Genomic DNA, 21313 nt, shown 5'->3' on the forward strand with positions numbered 1-21313 from the left:
ATGGTATATTTTTTTTTATCAGGGTACCCCATATCCTCAAGTAATGGTGAAAAGCTGTTGTGGTCCTACGAGCACACGCCTCATCCAAAAACACGCACCTAGCCCCTGGAATCACCAGCTTCTTTCTGGTTATCTTTGTGTAACAGCTGTTTCTTAAACTAACTCTCAAACTTGCTTGAGGTACACTTGTGCTGGGTATGTCAATGTAAGCTTTAATCAAATCAGCAACATATTTGACTTCACATGTACCAACATTTGGAGAACTGACAAATCCAAATCTGAGATTAGAAAACCCTCTGACAACAAAAAAGTATACTGTAGGAAGTTGGCTCTGTATGTGCTATTTCAAAGTAAGGAATAGCATGCACAGAGTCCAAGGGTTCCCCTTAGAGGTAAAATATTGGTAAAAATAGATAATACTAATGCTCTATTTTGTGGTAGTGTGGTCGAGCAATAGGCTTATCCAAGGAGTAGTGTTAAGCATTTGTTGTACATACACATAGACAATAAATGAGGTACACACACTCAGAGACAAATCCAGCCAATAGGTTTTTGTATAGAAAAATATCTTTTCTTAGTTTATTTTAAGAACCACAGGTTCAAATTCTACATGTAATATCTCATTCGAAAGGTATTGCAGGTAAGTACTTTAGGAACTTCAAATCATCAAAATTGCATGTATACTTTTCAAGTTATTCACAAATAGCTGTTTTAAAAGTGGACACTTAGTGCAATTTTCACAGTTCCTAGGGGAGGTAAGTATTTGTTAGGTTAACCAGGTAAGTAAGACACTTACAGGGCTTAGTTCTTGGTCCAAGGTAGCCCACCGTTGGGGGTTCAGAGCAACCCCAAAGTCACCACACCAGCAGCTCAGGGCCGGTCAGGTGCAGAGTTCAAAGTGGTGCCCAAAACGCATAGGCTAGAATGGAGAGAAGGGGGTGCCCCGGTTCCGGTCTGCTTGCAGGTAAGTACCCGCGTCTTCGGAGGGCAGACCAGGGGGGTTTTGTAGGGCACCGGGGGGGACACAAGCCCACACAGAAATTTCACCCTCAGCGGCGCGGGGGCGGCCGGGTGCAGTGTAGAAACAAGCGTCGGGTTCGCAATGTTAGTCTATGAGAGATCTCGGGATCTCTTCAGCGCTGCAGGCAGGCAAGGGGGGGATTCCTCGGGGAAACCTCCACTTGGACAAGGGAGAGGGACTCCTGGGGGTCACTTCTCCAGTGAAAGTCCGGTCCTTCAGGTCCTGGGGGCTGCGGGTGCAGGGTCTCTCCCAGGCGTCGGGACTTTAGGTTCAAAGAGTCGCGGTCAGGGGAAGCCTCGGGATTCCCTCTGCAGGCGGCGCTGTGGGGGCTCAGGGGGGACAGGTTTTGGTACTCACAGTATCAGAGTAGTCCTGGGGTCCCTCCTGAGGTGTTGGATCTCCACCAGCCGAGTCGGGGTCGCCGGGTGCAGTGTTGCAAGTCTCACGCTTCTTGCGGGGAGCTTGCAGGGATCTTTAAAGTTGCTGGAAACAAAGTTGCAGCTTTTCTTGGAGCAGGTCCGCTGTCCTCTGGAGTTTCTTGTCTTTTTGAAGCAGGGGCAGTCCTCAGAGGATGTCGAGGTCGCTGGTCCCTTTGGAAGGCGTCGCTGGAGCAGGATCTTTGGAAGGCAGGAGACAGGCCGGTGAGTTTCTGGAGCCAAGGCAGTTGTCGTCTTCTGGTCTTCCGCTGCAGGGGTTTTCAGCTAGGCAGTCCTTCTTCTTGTAGTTGCAGGAATCTAATTTTCTAGGGTTCAGGGTAGCCCTTAAATACTAAATTTAAGGGCGTGTTTAGGTCTGGGGGGTTAGTAGCCAATGGCTACTAGCCCTGAGGGTGGGTACACCCTCTTTGTGCCTCCTCCCAAGGGGAGGGGGTCACAATCCTAACCCTATTGGGGGAATCCTCCATCTGCAAGATGGAGGATTTCTAAAAGTCAGAGTCACCTCAGCTCAGGACACCTTAGGGGCTGTCCTGACTGGCCAGTGACTCCTCCTTGTTGCTTTCTTTGTTCCCTCCAGCCTTGCCGCCAAAAGTGGGGGCCGTGGCCGGAGGGGGCGGGCAACTCCACTAAGCTGGAGTGCCCTGCTGGGCTGTGACAAAGGGGTGAGCCTTTGAGGCTCACCGCCAGGTGTCACAGCTCCTGCCTGGGGGAGGTGTTAGCATCTCCACCCAGTGCAGGCTTTGTTACTGGCCTCAGAGTGACAAAGGCACTCTCCCCATGGGGCCAGCAACATGTCTCTGGTGTGGCAGGCTGCTGGAACTAGTCAGCCTACACAGACAGTCGGTTAAGTTTCAGGGGGCACCTCTAAGGTGCCCTCTGGGGTGTATTTTGCAATAAAATGTACACTGGCATCAGTGTGCATTTATTGTGCTGAGAAGTTTGATACCAAACTTCCCAGTTTTCAGTGTAGCCATTATGGTGCTGTGGAGTTCGTGTTTGACAGACTCCCAGACCATATACTCTTATGGCTACCCTGCACTTACAATGTCTAAGGTTTTGTTTAGACACTGTAGGGGTACCATGCTCATGCACTGGCACCCTCACCTATGGTGTAGTGCACCCTGCCTTAGGGCTGTAAGGCCTGCTAGAGGGGTGTCTTACCTATACTGCATAGGCAGTGAGAGGCTGGCATGGCACCCTGAGGGGAGTGCCATGTCGACTTACTCGTTTTGTCCCCACTAGCACACACAAGCTGGCAAGCAGTGTGTCTGTGCTGAGTGAGAGGTCTCCAGGGTGGCATAAGACATGCTGCAGCCCTTAGAGACCTTCCTTGGCATCAGGGCCCTTGGTACTAGAAGTACCAGTTACAAGGGACTTATCTGGATGCCAGGGTCTGCCAATTGTGGATACAATGGTACATTTTAGGTGAAGGAACACTGGTGCTGGGGCCTGGTTAGCAGGGTCCCAGCACACTTCTCAGTCAAGTCAGCATCAGTATCAGGCAAAAAGTGGGGGGTAACTGCAACAGGGAGCCATTTCTTTACATATACGGAAGCAAGAAATATCAGGTGCAGCCACTCTGAAATTGGAGCTGGTTTCGACACCAGCTGGTAGTTCCCCCAAGTAATAAAGAGCCTGACCAGCCATTGTCAAGGGACATTGCCTCAGCCTCATCCAGTCTTTCCTTCCCTCTACCAAATTTCTTTTCTATACCCCAGTGCAGTTGTTCATCATTAATCTTATGCATGATCTTAACATACCCAGCACCTTGCTGTGACTCTTCTTCTATATAGAGGTAGATAAGGCTCACCAAACAGGATTGGTACCACACCACAGTGTCATTGAAGATAGAGGGGAGCAGTCTAGTTAAAAAAATAAATAAAAAAAAAAGAGGTCCAGTCTACTTTGAGCCTCATGTGTGACAATTGAAATGTTCCACAACTAATTGCAGTAAACACTTTTGTTGTTCAGGCAAGGTTTTACATATTAACAAAAGTGTTTTCTATTTGATAGCGTTCATCATTTGTTGTGTGCCTGTTCACAGGGAAAACACATTGATGCACTAATTAAAAAATGTCAGTGCTCCAAGGAAACAGTCACGGCCATCACCTGTTGTTTAACTATACAAATTGAAGAAATGCAGAATATTTAACATGTACTCATGTCCAAATAGAAGCATTGTGTGCTGTGGTAGTTTTATCTAGTGGAGTCTCCACACATATCTCTTTCTTTCTAGTCATAGATAGAAATCTGGTGTGCTGCCCCAAACTCCCATTAATGCCAATACTTGCCACTGTAACAGAGGAAAGAAACCAAAAGATATTTTCCTCCGAATTGCTCTGCTGTACAATAAGTCTCTTTCCAGAAGGTGGATTTTAAAATCCCAACAAAAGCACCTGTTTACAACTACTACCTCACTTCAGCTCATTTTAGAGCAACCTAATGATTTGCTCCACATACTGGTGCACCGAAGACGGGGCTACTAGCATTAGAGGTGAGTTGAGGCACACTTGAAGTTAACTCTATAGCAAGAAAACATATAGAATGTGGCCTGCTTTCACATGTTGGGGATTGCTGAATTTCTTATTTAGATGATTCAGCTGTACTGCAACTCAGCCACATATGATTCATCCTCCAGTCAGTGAAGTACAATCTGCTTCCTTTGTATCCTTTTTGGAAGGACGCCAAAGGTCTGCAGAAAGTGGGAGAGGTCTTTTGCTGTTGTTTTTAAAGGGAATTTAAAGCAATTCCGAGTCTTCCTTTTTATGTTTAAACGCTGAGTTTTTTCACAATATATGGCAAGTGGCCCACAGATCAGTTTCTTTACCTCCCACATTATTCCTTCAGATGACCCTTAGAATGAGCATTTTGCTCCAGTTCTTAACTGGCGAGATGCATACTTGAAATATACAATGGCACATAAAGAGAAACAACTAGTTGATTAGTCTTTATCAGACTGTGTTTGGGGTACCACAGGTAGGACGGGCACTTCTAGCCCCCAGCTGAGGTGGTTGAGATTGCCACTAATGTTGAGATCTGTCCTATAATGGTTCTGAAAACTGGCGAGGCGCTCCCTGTCCACATTTGGCTGTTAGGCTAGCCAGATTGAGCAGTTGAAGGCTTTTAACCAAGGTAGTATTGAAATGGGGGGGGGGGGGAAGCACAGATATCAAGAGTTAAACAGCAAGCTCAATAAATGTGGTGACCAGCCCACTACTTATCTTACTAAACAGATAGTATTTCATTATCACAGCAAAAGGTAATTGTAGTAAGTAGTCCAAGGGTTCCCCTTAGAGGTAAGATAGTGGCAGAAAGAGATAATTCTAATGCTCTATTTTGTGGTAGTGTGGTCGAGCAGTAGGCTTATCAGAGGGTAGTGTTAGGCATTTGTTGCGCACACACACAGGCAATAACTGAGGAACACACACTCAAAGACTTACTCCAGGCCAATAGGTTTTTATATTGAAAACTATATTTTCTTAGTTTATTTTAAGAACCACAGGTTCAAGATTTACATTAAACACTTTAAATGTACGGTACTTCACTTAGATACTTTAGGAACTTTGAATGAACACAATATCATGTACAGTCTTTGTAAAAATGGCAATTAGCTATTTCAAAAGTGGACACAGTGCATAAATCAACTGTTCCTGGGGGGGGGTAAGTAAAGGTTAGTTTTGAAAGTAAGTAAAACACTTACAAGTCTCAAAGTTGGGGCATAGGTAGCCCACCATTGGGGGTTCTGGGCAACCCCAAAGTTTCCACAACAGCAGCTCAGGGCCGGGCAGGGGCAGAGGTCAAAGAGGTGCCCAAAACACACAAGCTTCTATGGAGAAAGGGGGTGCCCCGGTTTCAGTCTGCCAGCAGGTAAGTACTCGCGTCCTCGGGGGGGGGGGGGATACAAAAGAAGGTACACCCTCAGCGGCACAGGGGCGGCCGGGTGCAGTGTGCAAACAGGCTTCGGGTTTTGTATAGGAAGTAATGGAGAGACCCGGGGGTCAATTCACGATGCAGGCAGGCACAGGGGGGCTCCTTGGGGCAGCCACCACCTGGGCTGGGCAGAGGGTCGCCTGGGGGTCGCTCTTGCACTGGAGTTTGGTTCCTTCAGGTCCTGGGGGCTGCGGGTACAGTGTTGGTTCCAGGCATCGGGTCCCTTGTTACAGGCAGTCAGGGGGAACCTCTGGAGTCTCTCTGCAGGCGTCGCTGTGGGGGCTCAGGGGGGTCGTCTCTGGTTACTCACGGGTTTGCAGTCGCTGGGGAGTCCTCCTGAGGTGTTGGTTTTCTGCAGGTCGAGTCGGGGGCATCAGGGGCAGAGTGGCAAGTCTCACGCTTCCGGCGGGAAACGTGAAGTCTTTAAAGTCGCTTCTTTGTTGCAAAGAAGTTGCAGGTTTTTTTTAACAGGGCTGCTGGTCACGGGAGTTTCTTGGTCCTTGGGTGCAGGGCAGTCCTCAGGCTTCAGAGGTCGCTGGTCCCTGTTGGATGCGTCGCTGTTGCAGTTTTCTTTGAAGTTGGGAGACAGGCGGTTAGGGCTGGGGCCAAGTCAGTTGTCATCTCAGTCTTCTCTGCAGGGCTTCAGGTCAGCAGTCCTTCTAGCTAAGGTTGCAGGAATCTAGGTTCTGGGTGCCCCTAAATTCTAGATTTAGGGGTGTGTTTAGACCTGGGAGGGCAGTAGCCAATGGCTACTGTCCTGGAGGGTGGCTACACCCTCTTTGTGCCTCCTCCCTGTGGGGAGGGGGGCACATCCCTGATCCTATTGAGGGAATCCTCCACTCTCAAGATGGAGGATTTCTAAAAGCAGGAGTCACTCCAGCTCAGGGCCCCTTGGGGGCTGTCCTGACTGGTGGGTGGCTGCTCCTTGTTTTTATAATTATCTCCTTCAACCTTGCCGCCAAAAGTGGGGGCAGTGGCCGGAAGCGCGGGCATCTCCACTAGCTGAGATGCCCTGTGGTGCTGGTACAAAAGGCGTGAGCCTTTGAGGCTCACCGTCAGGTGTTACCGTTCCTGCAGGGGGAGGTGAGAAGCACCTCCACCCAGTACAGGCTTTGTTCCTGGCCACAGAGTGACAAAGGCACTCTCCCCATGTTGCTAGCAATATGTCTGGTCTGTGGCAGGCTGGCAGAAACTAGTCAGCCTACACTGAAAGTCGGGTTGGTATTCAGGGGGCACCTCTAAGGTACCCTCTGGGTGTATGTTACGATAAATTGCACAGGCATCCGTGTTCATTTATTGTGCTGAGAAGTTTGATACCAAACTTCCCAGTTTTCAGTGTAGCCATTATGGAACTGTGGAGTTTGTGTTTGACAAACTCTCAGACCATATACTCTTATGGCTACCCTGCACTTACAATGTCTGTTTTGCTTGGACACAGTTTAGATCCAGCCATATGCAAATCAGTCTTGACCCTGTTCCTCATGGGAACAGTCCAGCCCAAACTGCCAAGCCAGGTCCTCACTGGACCGGAAACAAGCATCCTGGGACTGGTTTCATTGTCAGCACTCCATCCATCATCCTTTTGTGTTGCTAATGTCGCCCTAAGTGGGAAGGGTATGCCCAGACGTGGGTCCTGTGCTTCCCATGCCACTGGATTCAAGCTAGCCTGGCTGATGAGGGGTGACACTTGTGGCAGTAGCGGCCTGCAACATCATGAAACCATTCAGTGAACTTTGTGAAGAATTTGGCGGCCTTCAGAACCTGATGTATACTAATTGCCATCTGAGATGTGTCCTCTCCCCGTATGTTGTTGGAGCAGATAAATACCCAAATACAACCCACTGAGGCAAAACTGCCATCATAATTGCTGTAAGAAAATAATAAAGATATACGAGCTGTAAGTCATTCATAGCTTCACAACTTTAAGGCTAGCTAAAGTGGACATCATTAAAAATAAATTAAGAGTCCAGTTCTTAAAGAAGGTCACTAAGGTGCAGCCCATTTGTTAAATAAGGTCACATTTGTGCAGTTTTACAGTGTTCAGGAATTCTGGATAATTTAGAGAAGTATGCCTTTGAGATTGTACTCGGAATGACGAGCATACATGCTAATATTCGCTCATGCGAAAACCTGCTGAGAAATTCCAAAGTCACTTTTCCTGCACTCCCTATCATTCCCCACACCCCCAACTCCACCCCTCACTTCCACTACTATGGGAAAAGCTTAATCCTGCCTTTGAGTGTAAACATTACAACCTTTTCCAGTGCAGGAAGAGATTGGAGAGGAATTTGTGAATACTTTTAAATGTTCATGTTTGTGCTCAGATTCACAGATTATTCCAGCCCTGGAACTACATCTTCCTGCCTACTTGCAGTCCCTGTATGTAAATTTGCTGTAAGGTGCTGTAGTAAAGTCCCTCTTTCTGGCATGGGTACCCCCACGTTTGGCCTGTTAGTGTGCTTAGACTATTTTCACTGGTATCCTGCTAACCAGGTCCCCAATGAATAAATTTGGTTGTCTTGGTATCCTTTACACCTCACAATTAGGATACGGGTGTAACCCTGTAAGTCCTTAGGATATGGTACTTGGGTACCGAGGACATTGGTACACCAGGGGTCCGCCATTGGGGCCCATGCAACCTGTATTACGGCACCCATGGAAGCCAATGCAGACTGTCTGCAGGACTGCCATTTGCAGCCTGCGTGAAAAAGGTGCATGCACCCTTTCAGTGCTGGTCAATACACCAGGTCACTTTAAGTAACCTGTATGGTAGGCCCTTCCAGCCCTAAGAGCAGGGTGCAGGTCCCTGTGTGTGTGGGCACCCCTGCAAGAACAGAGGTGCTCCAACGAACTCCAGTACCAACTCCCTGGACTTTGTAAGTGTGGGAAAGCCAGTTGAGCTGTGTACTGGCCATAGGTCACTATCTATGGTCCAGCTGCATAATGGTAACTCCGAACCTAGGCATGTTTGGTATCAAACATGTCGGAATCATACCCAGTACTGATGCCAGTATTGGCGGCATGATTCCATGCACTCTGGAGGCTCGTTAGAGGCCCCCCAGTATTGCTCCTACCGGTATTCAATGGTGTGCGAGCAGTCCACGTTGATGCAGCCCCTCAGATAAAATTCTGCCCTCCTGCTGCTTGACCTCCTCACACAGAGGATGGCAGAACATAGGATTTCCTGTGGGAGAGGGATGCAACCTCTTCTCCCTGGGAATAGGTGGTACAAGGCTGGGGGTTGGGGGGTAGCCTCCCCAAGCCAGTGGCTTTGAAAGGCACTTTTGCTGCCCTCCTTGCATAATCTGGTTTGCACCAGTCCAGGGACCCCCAGTCCCTGCTCTGGCACAAAACTGCACAAGGGAAAGTGGGGTGAACACTCCCTTTGTCCATCACCACCCCAGGGGTGGTGCCCACAGCTCCTCCAGGTGGCCCCTGATTCTGCCATCTTTAAAACAAGGTGGACAGAGTCCCCTGGGAGCATCTGACTGGTCAGCTTAGAAAGATGTCAATGACGTCCTCCGATAGATGGTCACCTTGCAAAGTGACCAACCCCCTTTTTGGACTATGTAGGGACTCCCTTGCAGGTGGGTCCCCAGATTCAGCATGCAAGACTCCACCCGGACTCCTCTGCAACAACCTCTTCTGCTCTTGGCCACTGGAACTGCTGCTGGACTTCCAACACTGAGACAACCTCTCCTCTCAACTTTATTTCCTCGGCTCCTGCCAAAAACTTGCTACGTTTCCATGGCTGTGCATCCTCTGGGGTCGACAAGACTTCAGCTGACAAAAGAAGCATGAAGGAATTTCCTTTGGAGTGAGGGAGTCACTGCCCTGCATATGCAGGAACCTAAGGCAACGACATCCGGCTGCTGGAATCTGCTGTCCTACGGTCCTGTGAATATTCCCCAACACAGGTGGTGGTTCTGAGGGGTCCTTTAGGTCCTCTCTGCCTTCTGTCCAACTTGGGAGACGGTGAGCCCTTCCCTCTTCCTCCAAGACAGAGTCCCTGTACACTGCAGCTGTTGCAGCAACCAAGGCTTGTTGACTCCTGCTTCAAGGGATCCTCAGGCTCCCAAGTAGCCCCGGCCCCCTGTACTGTACCTCTGCAAGGACATTCTCCTCTCTGCTGCTCCAGCGTCATGCGACTCCTCTTCAGGTGTGCTGCCTTGGCCTCACAGCAGTGTCTGCTGCCAGTGGGCTGCTCGTGGTGGCTTCAACTGCTTCTATTAGCTCTCCTGTCTTCTTAGGGTCAGCCCAGACTCCCTTGCAAGGGCTGAGACCCAAGGATCTTGCTGGTCCTCTTCAGCTCTGCAAATCCCCAACAGCTGCAGTTGCATTTGCTTGTTGGTGGCCCTCCTGACCATTGACATGTCTGCAGTCCGGCAAATGGCGAGGGACAGCTGCAGCTCCATTGACCCCGCAGCTGGACTTCATCCACCTCTGTCAACCTGAATCTTCACCCACAGAAGGGTGGGCATTTCCTCCTGCCCCACCTGGACACTTCTGCGTGGACTGGACTCTGCCCCCTTGTTTTGCAGATCCTCGTCACCAAAGATTATAGTGTGTGACCAACAGGAAATCCTCCTCAATATGCCTTTAAAGTGACCAGGGAGGTGTTAGCGTACAGTGTGGGATCGTTGTAGCATTAGATTCTTCTTGGATGACATACATGTACACTGGCAGAGCTCATTGATGGACATATCGACCCACCCCAAATGGGGCTCTGCTAAGTATATTAGATCTCTGCCTCGCTAGATATGAGAAGTCCTAAGTGAAACTGGGACTTGTCATGGCGAAGCAAGCCATAGCAAGAATTGTAGATCGCCCAGGCTCCAAACACCAGAAAAATCAAAAAGTGCCATAGACCATTGCAGAATACTTGAATTGTTCATACCTCCGCCTAGACAGTGACTTAGAAAATAACATAGGATATGGGGAGACTGGACACAATATCCTGGCCACACTTAAATGCCCTTGCCACCAAGGGATATTTATAGTAATTCGGGCCTGAATGTGCCTTTGTGATATGTAATGAATGGGGTTCTTAAAACAAGCAAACTGGTTACCAACTGTACGTTTTAACTGCTTCATTTTATATTAACCTTAATGCTGATAATGCTTCTCAGAATCTCCTTAAGTAGCTCAATAAGGCACTACAGTACTTATTTCTTCTTTGACCTAAAAAATGTTTTCATGTCATTAGAAAAAATTTGTGAGGAAACGCCGAGTGAACCCTGCGGCCAAAGCCTCCACCACCACACCTGAGACAGCAGAAACAAATGATGGTCCTGCCCCTATCAAATCTAAAAATAAACTGAAAGCGAAAATGGGGAAATCTACAACCAATGTCCGAGGCACTGTTGAAGATGATGATGATGATGAAGAGATTCCACAGCTGGTTCCACTTGCTAGCCCAAAAGCCCAGAAGAGGCAAGGCAAAAAGGTAATTCTGTGTTTAGCGCAGGACATTGTTCTAGTAAAAAATGGGACTCTGGCAAGGAATAGTACTCAGCGTGTAGGTGAGCAATGTTAGTTTGATTTTTGTAGTGCTTAATGTGTAGCGTACTATTTGTCAAACTATGATACTTTAATGGTTCTAGAGCAGGGCATGATTCTAGTAGCAAAACAATGAAAACCTTAAATGTTCTTGTGATTATGAGATGTTTTCAATATGAAACGAGTTAAAAGAAAACATAACACCTTGAGAGCAATTAAGTTGTGTACAATTATGTAAATGAAGTTGTATGTTGGGCAGACATGGCAATAAACCATCCAGCTTTGAAAGGGGAAGCAATATGGGAATTGCAACTTACTTGTGAGTTACTTCATCTTGGATACCTAAGACACCTGAAAATTATTCTCAGATGGGCTGTGTTTATTTTTTCATTTTTAGGAGTGCCCCATGATCATTGATAAAAGCTGTTTATCACAATTTATTAAAAGGTAAACACCTTCTATGATGATTCAGATAATTATATTTTAAAAGTGTCTGATATTTTTCAGATTTTAGGATTAAAGTACAAGGGCTGGTGTGCTGACACAAATCTTAGCCCCAACATGGTCTCCGGACGCTGTTTGGATTTTTTTCTTAGATTCCGAAACAAAATCCAAACATATCCTGGCTTCTTTTAGTGGCTCAGAAACATACACCTGGGCCTGTAGTCGTGCCGAATGTATTGGAACCTGGCAGCCCTCGCCATTTCTGAACACTGGTGTCTGCAGGTCAAACATTTTATAAAGAAAATGATCTGCTTACATTTCTTCGAGTTAAGGTTCTGGACTACATGGGGAATATACAAACTCTCACCACTCATTGGTCCCACAATTCAACCAATACCTTCAGTGCCTTACATATGTGGTTGTGCCTATTGTAACTGACGGAACACTCCAAATATGTGACTGTGTGAAGTAAATATAGTTTTAATTTGGTCTTGATGTGGTGTTAATTTTGGTCTGTCCTGTGTAGCAAAGACACCCACACATCTGACCCACATATCTGGGGTACTGTTTTCATCTGAAGTGTTGGGAACAGTGGAGTTATGCCACTTGTCTGAAGATCTGAATGTTTGTCCCAGGAAAAGGGGAAAATTGTGCTCTTTTATTTTATTATTTTATTTTGGTTTAGCCATATTTAGACATTTGCATAGGATTCTGGTAGTAAAATGTTTTGGGATTCATGTTTTGAGTCTCAAGAACTGGGTTGCTAGGCTGTTCCTCTTGGTGCTTGTCAACCCTGTGCCCAAATACTGCACTCATTGAATCTCCTCGATCAAACATATTCCCCAGTGTCTAGTGAATGAATCCCAACTCAAACGCATAGAAAAGCCACTTAAGTCTGGTAGCCCTACACTCAGAAGACCCAGATTAATGGAGATTCCAATCAAGCCTTTAGAGGCTGATGCTTGGAAAGTACTATATTTTGTAGGGTAAAAAGCTGAAAATCGTTTGGATAACCTGCTCAGCACACTGTCCCAGCCAGCTAATCAGGGAGATGGCAGTCTGGCACTCAGCGATGTGCAGACTGTAGTATGTTTCCATACAATCCAGGGGTAATATCTGTGACCAAGTAACAGGTAACTTAAACCAGAATTTCTCTTGCAGCTGCTTTCCACATTTCCAAAATGCACTGAATGTGTTGCATCCACCCTAAAACCATAGAGTGCTCATACATGTCTGCTACCCCAATCTCAGGAGACCCAAGAACCTAAGTTGGCATTAGGTCTTACCAGGAATATGTTTGTGTGAGGGAGACTAAAGATAAAATACGTAATTACCTTTTTTTTGTTAAAAAATGCTAAAAGGAGATGTGACTAGGGCTAGGTCTTGACAGCACTCATCTTTGCTGAGCTACTCACTGAGCTGATGGCCAGTGGCATGTGGGATTGTCTGAAGCCCAAACTACGGGACTCTGGGTGATCACATTTGAAGCCTGCTATGTCCTTGTGCCTGGTGACAGCCCAACAACTGCAGAAGCGAGGGTCTGAAGCACTGGTGGTACCATGGCCACTGTGGGCAGAGAAATCAAGTTGGAGCTGCCAGAGGCGATTAAAGTAGCTGGACCCAGGGGCTCAACCATTGTACTTTTGGACACCGGGCGACTGGGGGACAGATAGCACCCATCTTAGTTCTTTAGCCTGACCCCGGGAAAGATATGAAGCTGAGTGCAGCCTGAGGTGCTTACAGGCTTAGTGACCCATCCATTGGGCTACAAGACTGGGTGGTAGCCTGGACACAGCGATGCAATATGAGGAGCATCCTGATTGTGGTTCCATCTTTATAAAGGTAACAGTGACAAGGATGGTGGCAGTACATGCCCTTTGAGGAGGAAATGGCATAGGCTGGTTGGAAGAATCATCCATGGGTAACTGCATATCTGCCTTTGGGTTCCTGCAGCCTATCTGAGCTGTGATTGCAAGTACGTCTCTTGTGTAGCTCCTTCTACACTGTTTCTAGACTCTTTGGAAAGCAGCTCTTGGGAGGCATTGAGGCCACCTTGGGTGGCCTGACCACATTGCTAAGAAGAGGGGTTGCCCACTTAAGCCTGTGATAAAGGGTGCTGGACCTCAGGCAGTGGCTGTGAAGTTTGAAGCTGATCTTGCACCAAGTATAATTATAAGAATGCAAGATATCAGTTCAGGGCAGGCTTTACAGGTCCCCTGCTTGCACAATTTTGCCTTGACAATCTCTGAACGGAAGGCACCTAAGACTGTCTGTGGAGTACCTAATGCAAAACCAGATGGAAAGCGCAGACATAAATTAGCTTCCCCTTGTTGTTCAACCATCACAGCCAGTGGTCGATGCCTCTGGGGCCCAGGCCACCAAGGGTGATATACTGCTCCTCATCATAGAATTTAAAGTTGAAAAGTCTGCCCTTCGTCGTGACTTGTAGAAATCATTATCTGACCTGGTCCAGAGCTTGCAACGTGCAGATATGAGATTGGGTCAAGTTGAAACCTTTACAGTAAAACAAGCTTCGAAGCAGAATGCTCTTGACAAGAGGGTCCTAACGTTAGAGGCACAACAAACTGTGATCTTGGAAGAACTTGATAATGGAGAAAAGAGATCTAGGAGAAATAATATCAGGGGTACCAACCTGTAGCTTCGTAACAGAAACCTATAGTAGCAGGTCAAAAATATATTGTGCCAGGCCCTTTGAAACAACACCTTAGTGGATATGGTATTGACCAAACATGCAGTTTGCTCAGCCTATTCAACTCTAACTCTAGTTTATACTCACCCTTTTTACAAACTGAATGCATGCATCATAGTGGCTACATGAAACTCACACTCCTTCACCTTTCGACTGCAACTCATTATTTTTATTTCAAGATCTACCCGCAGCCATCCTGATGAAGTGCAAAATGTTGAATGATATTACCTCTGTTACATGCCAGAAGGCAATCCCCTATAGGTGGAGCTTCCCGCTTAGGCTATCTTCACCAGTCGGGGTAAGAAGGACACTGTTCGCCGTCCGGAAGAGGCCCATGAGATACTGGTCATTCCAGAGCCTCTGCAAATGTTGGAGAGACTGATGGTGTACCAAATAACCGATATGGCCAATGATCAGGGATGAAACCCCCAACACTGAGGGCCTGGATGGAAGCTCATCGGTTCAATGGGAAGGCAGTGGTGCAGTAGAGCCAGAAGCTCATTTAGCACAGTCATATAACTATTTATTTCTTGACTTGGTAATACAATCCTCGCTTCCTGGATTTTGTGGGAAGTCCCTGTAACAATCTCTGGGTCCCCTCCCCCGTACTCTATTGAATACCCACTCTTCTTTTTTGGTTGAAGTTTTTTGGCAATGGTTTCTGGTTCCTGTTTGTTATGGGGCCCTGCAGGGCCTCTGGCTTGGGAGGCTAGGCTGGTTTGACCTGCCTCATCCCACCATGCCCTTGGTGCATGCATGCTTTCCCAAACCAACCAGACGTTCTTGTCTTGAATTTCTTGATTGCATTTCAGAGTTTCTGTTTAGTGTTTTCGATTGGTTTTATGTTTCTTGTCAACAAAGTGCATTACGGGCTGGCAGAATTGGTTGGAGGCAAGTAGTGGCAGAAGAGAGGGAGACGACTAATATCTTAGGTTTGTGTGCCTGGTTGTGTTTGTGTGTCATGGGAAATGTTGCGACCTTTCAAGGCAATGACCACAATGATCATGACCAATATGGCTGATAGTGGTGACTTCTGTGCTCTAAAAGGGGTCGAAACAACCAGTGCTTGAATTCTTCATTTAAGAGGGGAGCAATTCTAAAATGGATGTGTAAGGAAATGCCTCCTTGGCATGGTTGCCCCCTGACTTTTTGCCTTTGCTGATGCTATGTTTACAATTGAAAGTGTGCTGAGGCCTGCTAACCAGGCCCCAGCACCAGTGTTCTTTCCCTAACCTGTACTTTTGTATCCACAATTGGCAGACCCTGGCATCCAGATAAGTCCCTTGTAACTGGTACTTCTAGTACCAAGGGCCCTGATGCCAAGGAAGGTCTCTAAGGGCTGCAGCATGTCTTATGCCACCCTGGAGACCTCTCACTCAGCACAGACACCCTGCTTGCCAGCTTGTGTGTGCTAGTGAGGACAAAACGAGTAAGTCGACATGGCACTCCCCTCAGGGTGCCATGCCAGCCTCTCACTGCCTATGCAGTATAGGTAAGACACCCCTCTAGCAGGCCTTACAGCCCTAAGGCAGGGTGCACTATACCATAGGTGAGGGTACCAGTGCATGAGCATGGTACCCCTACAGTGTCTAAACAAAACCTTAGACGTTGTAAGTGCAGGGTAGCCATAAGAGTATATGGTCTGGGAGTTTGTCAAACACGAACTCCACAGCACCATAATGGCTACACTGAAAACTGGGAAGTTTGGTATCAAACTTCTCAGCACAATAAATGCACACTGATGCCAGTGTACATTTTATTGTCAAATACACCCCAGAGGGCACCTTAGAGGTGCCCCCTGAAACTTAACCGACTATCTGTGTAGGCTGACTAGTTTTAGCAGCCTGCCACAAACCGAGACATGTTGCTGGCCCCATGGGGAGAGTGCCTTTGTCACTCTGAGGCCAGTAACAAAGCCTGCACTGGGTGGAGATGCTAACACCTCCCCCAGGCAGGAATTGTCACACCTGGCGGTGAGCCTCAAAGGCTCACCTCCTTTGTGCCAACCCAGCAGGACACTCCGGCTAGTGGAGTTGCCCGCCCCCTCCGGCCAGGCCCCACTTTTGGCGGCAAGGCCGGAGAAAATAATGAGAAAAACAAGGAGTCGTCACTGGCCAGTCAGGACAGCCCCTAAGGTGTCCTGAGCTGAAGTGACTCTAACTTTTAGAAATCCTCCATCTTGCAGATGGAGGATTCCCCCAATAGGGTTAGGATCGTGACCCCCTCCCCTTGGGAGGAGGCACAAAGAGGGTGTACCCACCCTCAGGGCTAGTAGCCATTGGCTACTAACCCCCCAGACCTTAACACGCCCTTAAATTTAGTATTTAAGGGCTACCCTGAACCCTAGAAAATTAGATTCCTGCAACTACAAGAAGAAGGACTGCCTAGCTGAAAACCCCTGCAGAGGAAGACCAGAAGACGACAACTGCCTTGGCTCCAGAAACTCACCGGCCTGTCTCCTGCCTTCCAAAGACCCTGCTCCAGCGACGCCTTCCAAAGGGACCAGCGACCTCGACATCCTCTGAGGACTGCCCCTGCTTCGAAAAGACAAGAAACTCCCGAGGACAGCGGACCTGCTCCAAGAAAAGCTGCAACTTTGTTTCCAGCAGCTTTAAAGAACCCTGCAAGCTCCCCGCAAGAAGCGTGAGACTTGCAACACTGCACCCGGCGACCCCGACTCGGCTGGTGGCGATCCAACACCTCAGGAGGGACCCCAGGACTACTCTAAGACTGTGAGTACCAAAACCTGTCCCCCCTGAGCCCCCACAGCGCCGCCTGCAGAGGGAAATCCCGAGGCTTCCCCTGACCGCGACTCTTTGAATCCTAAGTCCCGACACCTGGGAGAGACCCTGCACCCGCAGCCCCCAGGACCGGAAGGACCGGACTTTCACTGGAGAAGTGACCCCCAGGAGTCCCTCTCCCCTGCCCAAGTGGAGGTTTCCCCGAGGAATCCCCCCCTTGCCTGCCTGCAGCGCTGAAGAGATCCCGAGATCTCTCATAGACTAACATTGCGAACCCGACGCTTGTTTCTACACTGCACCCGGCCGCCCCCGCGCCGCTGAGGGTGAAATTGCTGTGTGGACTTGTGTCCCCCCCGGTGCCCTACAAAACCCCCCTGGTCTGCCCTCCGAAGACGCGGGTACTTACCTGCAAGCAGACCGGAACCGGGGCACCCCCTTCTCTCCATTCTAGCCTATGCGTTTTGGGCACCACTTTGAACTCTGCACCTGACCGGCCCTGAGCTGCTGGTGTGGTGACTTTGGGGTTGCTCTGAACCCCCAACGGTGGGCTACCTTGGACCAAGAACTGAACCCTGTAAGTGTCTTACTTACCTGGTAAAACTAACAAAAACTTACCTCCCCCAGGAACTGTGAAAATTGCACTAAGTGTCCACTTTTAAAGTAGCTATTTGTCAATAACTTGAAAAGTATACATGCAATTGAAATGATTCAAAGTTCCTAATGTACTTACCTGCAATACCTTTCAAACAAGATATTACATGTTAAATTTGAACCTGTGGTTCTTAAAATAAACTAAGAAAAGATATTTTTCTATACAAAAACCTATTGGCTGGATTTGTCTCTGAGTGTGTATACCTCATTTATTGTCTATGTGTATGTGCAACAAATGCTTAACACTACTCCTTGGATAAGCCTACTGCTCGACCACACTACCACAAAATAGAGCATTAGTATTATCTCTTTTTGCCACTATCTTACCTCTAAGGGGAACCCTTGGACTCTGTGCATGCTATTCCTTACTTTGAAATAGCACATACAGAGCCAACTTCCTACAGGATGTATAACAAAAACTATATCTTAATGCATTTGAAGAGACACACATTATTAGATTAGACTTCTGGCAGCATGAATCTTTTCTGAATTCAAATGCTGTGCATTATTTCACCATCTAGTGGTTCCGGAAAGTCTCCTTGAAGCTTCTTTTGCGTTTTCTTTACTTTCTTTTTTTGTCCCATGGGCTTCAACCATTTGGGTTTGAACCCCTTCCTTGTGTAACGTCAGATGTATGCCCCGGAAATCCCTTGACGCAGTCTCCATCTTTGTATTCCTTTTTTTCTCTATTGGGTCTGGAAGCCCAAGAGAGAGCTTTGGAGTCAGAGTCAGAGAAGATAGTTTTCAGAGATGGGAGGCATGCAGAACATGGAAGGGAAGGAGAAAGCTATTTGAAAGAAAATAAAAAGAGATGACAATCAGAGGTTTTGAGGTATGGTCACTTTTCATGTTAGATTTATGGAGAATACTTTTTTGAGATAGCGTTCAGTTTGAGGATGCAAAACTGTAGAAAGAAGCAGGTGAGGATATTGCTATATTGGACACTTTTGATAGGCACCCAGCTCTTGTGTTCACTTAAATGTCCTGCAGCACACTGTACCATAAAAGACGAAACCTAGCTCTGTCATTATTCATAAATGTTTTAGTGGTGAAATGCTTCAGAAAGTAGTGTTCAGCTAAGCACTGTTCTTTCACAAGGCATAGAGTTTGCCTACAACTAAGGTGCCATTAGACCACTGTTTCAACAAGAAAAGCAGCTTGTGTCATTGTAGGAGAGTGGCCTGGTTTGTAGTGGGTACCTTGAGTAATTACACCTTATACCAGGTCCAGTTTATCCCTTATTAGTGAAATGTAGTAGTGTTCTAGCAGCTTAGGCTGACAAAGGTAGCTGTAGCAGAGCAGCTTAGGCTGAACTAGAAGACATGCAAAGCTCCTGTGATACCACTATAGTAACACAGTACTTTTACACAATAAAAGACAATACTTAAATGTTATCAAAAATAAAGGTACTTTATTTTAGTGAAGCAAGGCCAAACATATCTTAGAGGCAATACTCCTTCTGGAGGTATTATACACAATATATACACTAGACACTAAAATCAGGTAAGTAAATAGTCATAGGATAGTGCAAACAATAGAAAATACCATAGCATGCAATAGAAATAGGTCTAGAGGCAACACAAACCATATACTAAGAAAGTGGAATGCAAATCATAAGTTCCCCCCCCTAGACATGTGTAGTGTGTAGAGAATTGCTGGGAGTGTAAGAAAACCACAAAGGTGAGTAAATTACCCCACCGCAGAGCCCAGGAAAGTAGAAGTAAAGTACTGCAAGTTTCCTTAGGACACACTGCAAGTCGTGATTCGAGTTATTGCAAGACTGCAAGCAACAAATGGTGGATTCCTGGACCTGAAGACCTGTAAAGAGGGGAGACCAAGTCCAGAAGTCTCAAAAGATTCCAGGAAGGACAGGAGCCACTACCAACTTAGAAGAAGGTGCAAAAGAGGATTCTCTGGTTGGAAGAAGTCTGCAGAAGAGCACCAAAGAAGATGGCTGCGGGTTCCTGCGTGATGCAAAGGATGCAGGCGAGTTGCAGTGCTGGATTCGTCCATCAATCCTTGGTTCAAGCAGTGTCGTGGATTGCCTCACAGTGGCGCTGCCTGGACTCAGGAGGGACCTGGGGGCCTCAACTCGGACGGAGGAGGCAGAGGGCGTTCCCAAGACTGGAGGGAACCCACAGATGACCAGGAAACACCCACAGAGGTCACAGGACACCGGGACAAAGAAGGTGCAAATTGCGGTTTGTGCAACACTACAAAGGAAGGTCTCGGGCAGCCATAGAACAACTCAGTGAGTTGAGCGTCGCAGGATAGAGTGCTGGGGACCTGGGCCAGGCTGTGCATGAATGATTCTTGCAAATAGTGCACAGATGCCTCAGGAGGTGAAGATGACTTGGTGCACAGGGGTACTGTCGCAAAAGGGGAAGGCAAGCTCTTATCTCCTCCAAATTTGGACAGCAGGACCTTAGGGCAGTCGGTGTCGAAGGGGTCAACCACCTGTGTTCCAAGGAGCACACTCGTCGCCAGGAGAGGAGTCCAAGAGAACAGGTCATTGTCTTAGAAGGTGCCTGCTGGAGCAGGGGAGTGACTCAGTCACACCACTGGAAATTTCTTTGGTCCTTCTGGTGCAGGGTGAAGACAGGGAGTCCCCAGAGCATGCACACAGTGGAACCTGTTGCAGTTGCTGGCTGGAGCTGAAGTTGCAGAGTCAATGCCCTTTGGAATACTTTGTTGCAGTTACAGTGTTCCTGGAGCAGTCTGTGGTTGATCTGAGGTCAGAGGATGAAGCAGTAGTTGCAGAGGATTCCTGATGGAAACTTGCAAGCAGAATTTGAAGAGGAACCCACAGGAGAGACCCTAAATAGCCTTGAGAGGGGGATCGGCTACCTAACCAGGTATGGACCTATCAGGAGGGGTCTCTGTCGTCACCTGCTGGCACTGGCCACTCTAAGGCCTCCGGAGTGTCCCCACACTGTGGAAAACAAGATGGCTGAAGTCTGGGACACGCTGGAGGAGCTCTGGGCACCACCCCTGGGGTGGTGATGGACAGGGGAGTGGTCACTCACCTTTCCTTTGTCCAGTTTCACGCCAGAGCAGGGAATGGGGGTCCCTGAACCCGTGTAGATTGGTTTATGTAAGGAGGGAAGGAGGGCACCATCTGTGCCTTTCAAAGCATTTCCTGAGGCCCTGGGAGGCTACCCCTCCAAAGCCTGTCTCACCGATTTCCAAAGGGAGAGGGTGTAACACCCTCCTGCCAAAAGAAATGCTTTGTTCTGCCTTCCTAGGACTGAGCTGCTCAGACCACAGGAGGGCAGAACCCTGTCTGTGAGGTGGCAGCAGCTGTAGCTGCAGTGCAAGCCTCAGAGAGCTGGTTTGGCAGTACTGGGGTCCATGGTGGAGCCCCAGGGTGCATGGAATTGGCTCCTCAATACCAAATGTGGAATGGGGGGGACAATTCCATGATCTTAGACACCTTACATGGCCATATTCTGAGTTACCATTGTGAAGCTACATATAGGTATTGACCTATATGTAGTGCACATGTGTAATCACTCATGAAGTCCAGGAAATTGGCCCTGGACAGCGTGGGGACACCTTTGCTAGTGCAAGGGTGCCTTCACACTTAGTAACTTCACGCAGGCTGCAGTGGTAGTCCTGTGAAAGGGTTTTTCTGAGCTCCTTATGGGTGGCAAAAGAAATGCTGCAGCCCATAAGGATCTCCTGGAACCCCAATGCCCCTGGTACTTAGGTACCATATACTTGGGACTTATAAGGGAGGTCCAGTGTGCCAATTGGAATTGGTAAATTAACTCACTAGCTTATAGTGACTAATTTGGAAGCAGAGAGAGCATAAGCACTGAGGTTCCTGTTATTAGAGCCTCAGTGACACAGTTAAGCACTACTGACAACACACACATTA

At 47.8% G+C, this 21313-nt stretch overlaps 1 protein-coding gene across 1 annotated transcript in view; it reads left to right on the plus strand.

The window, feature by feature from the left end:
- The window catches only part of RSL1D1 (ribosomal L1 domain containing 1), a 185522-nt gene that overhangs the window by 148750 nt on the left and 15459 nt on the right, over positions 1-21313 (plus strand). The window contains exon 8 of the mRNA XM_069210183.1: positions 10595-10834. Within this exon, the coding sequence (XP_069066284.1) occupies positions 10595-10834 (240 nt within the window). The remainder of the gene's footprint in view (positions 1-10594; positions 10835-21313) is intronic.

The sequence above is a fragment of the Pleurodeles waltl genome, chromosome 10 (assembly GCF_031143425.1).
Source record: "Pleurodeles waltl isolate 20211129_DDA chromosome 10, aPleWal1.hap1.20221129, whole genome shotgun sequence".
Taxonomy (NCBI): Eukaryota; Metazoa; Chordata; class Amphibia; order Caudata; family Salamandridae; genus Pleurodeles; species Pleurodeles waltl.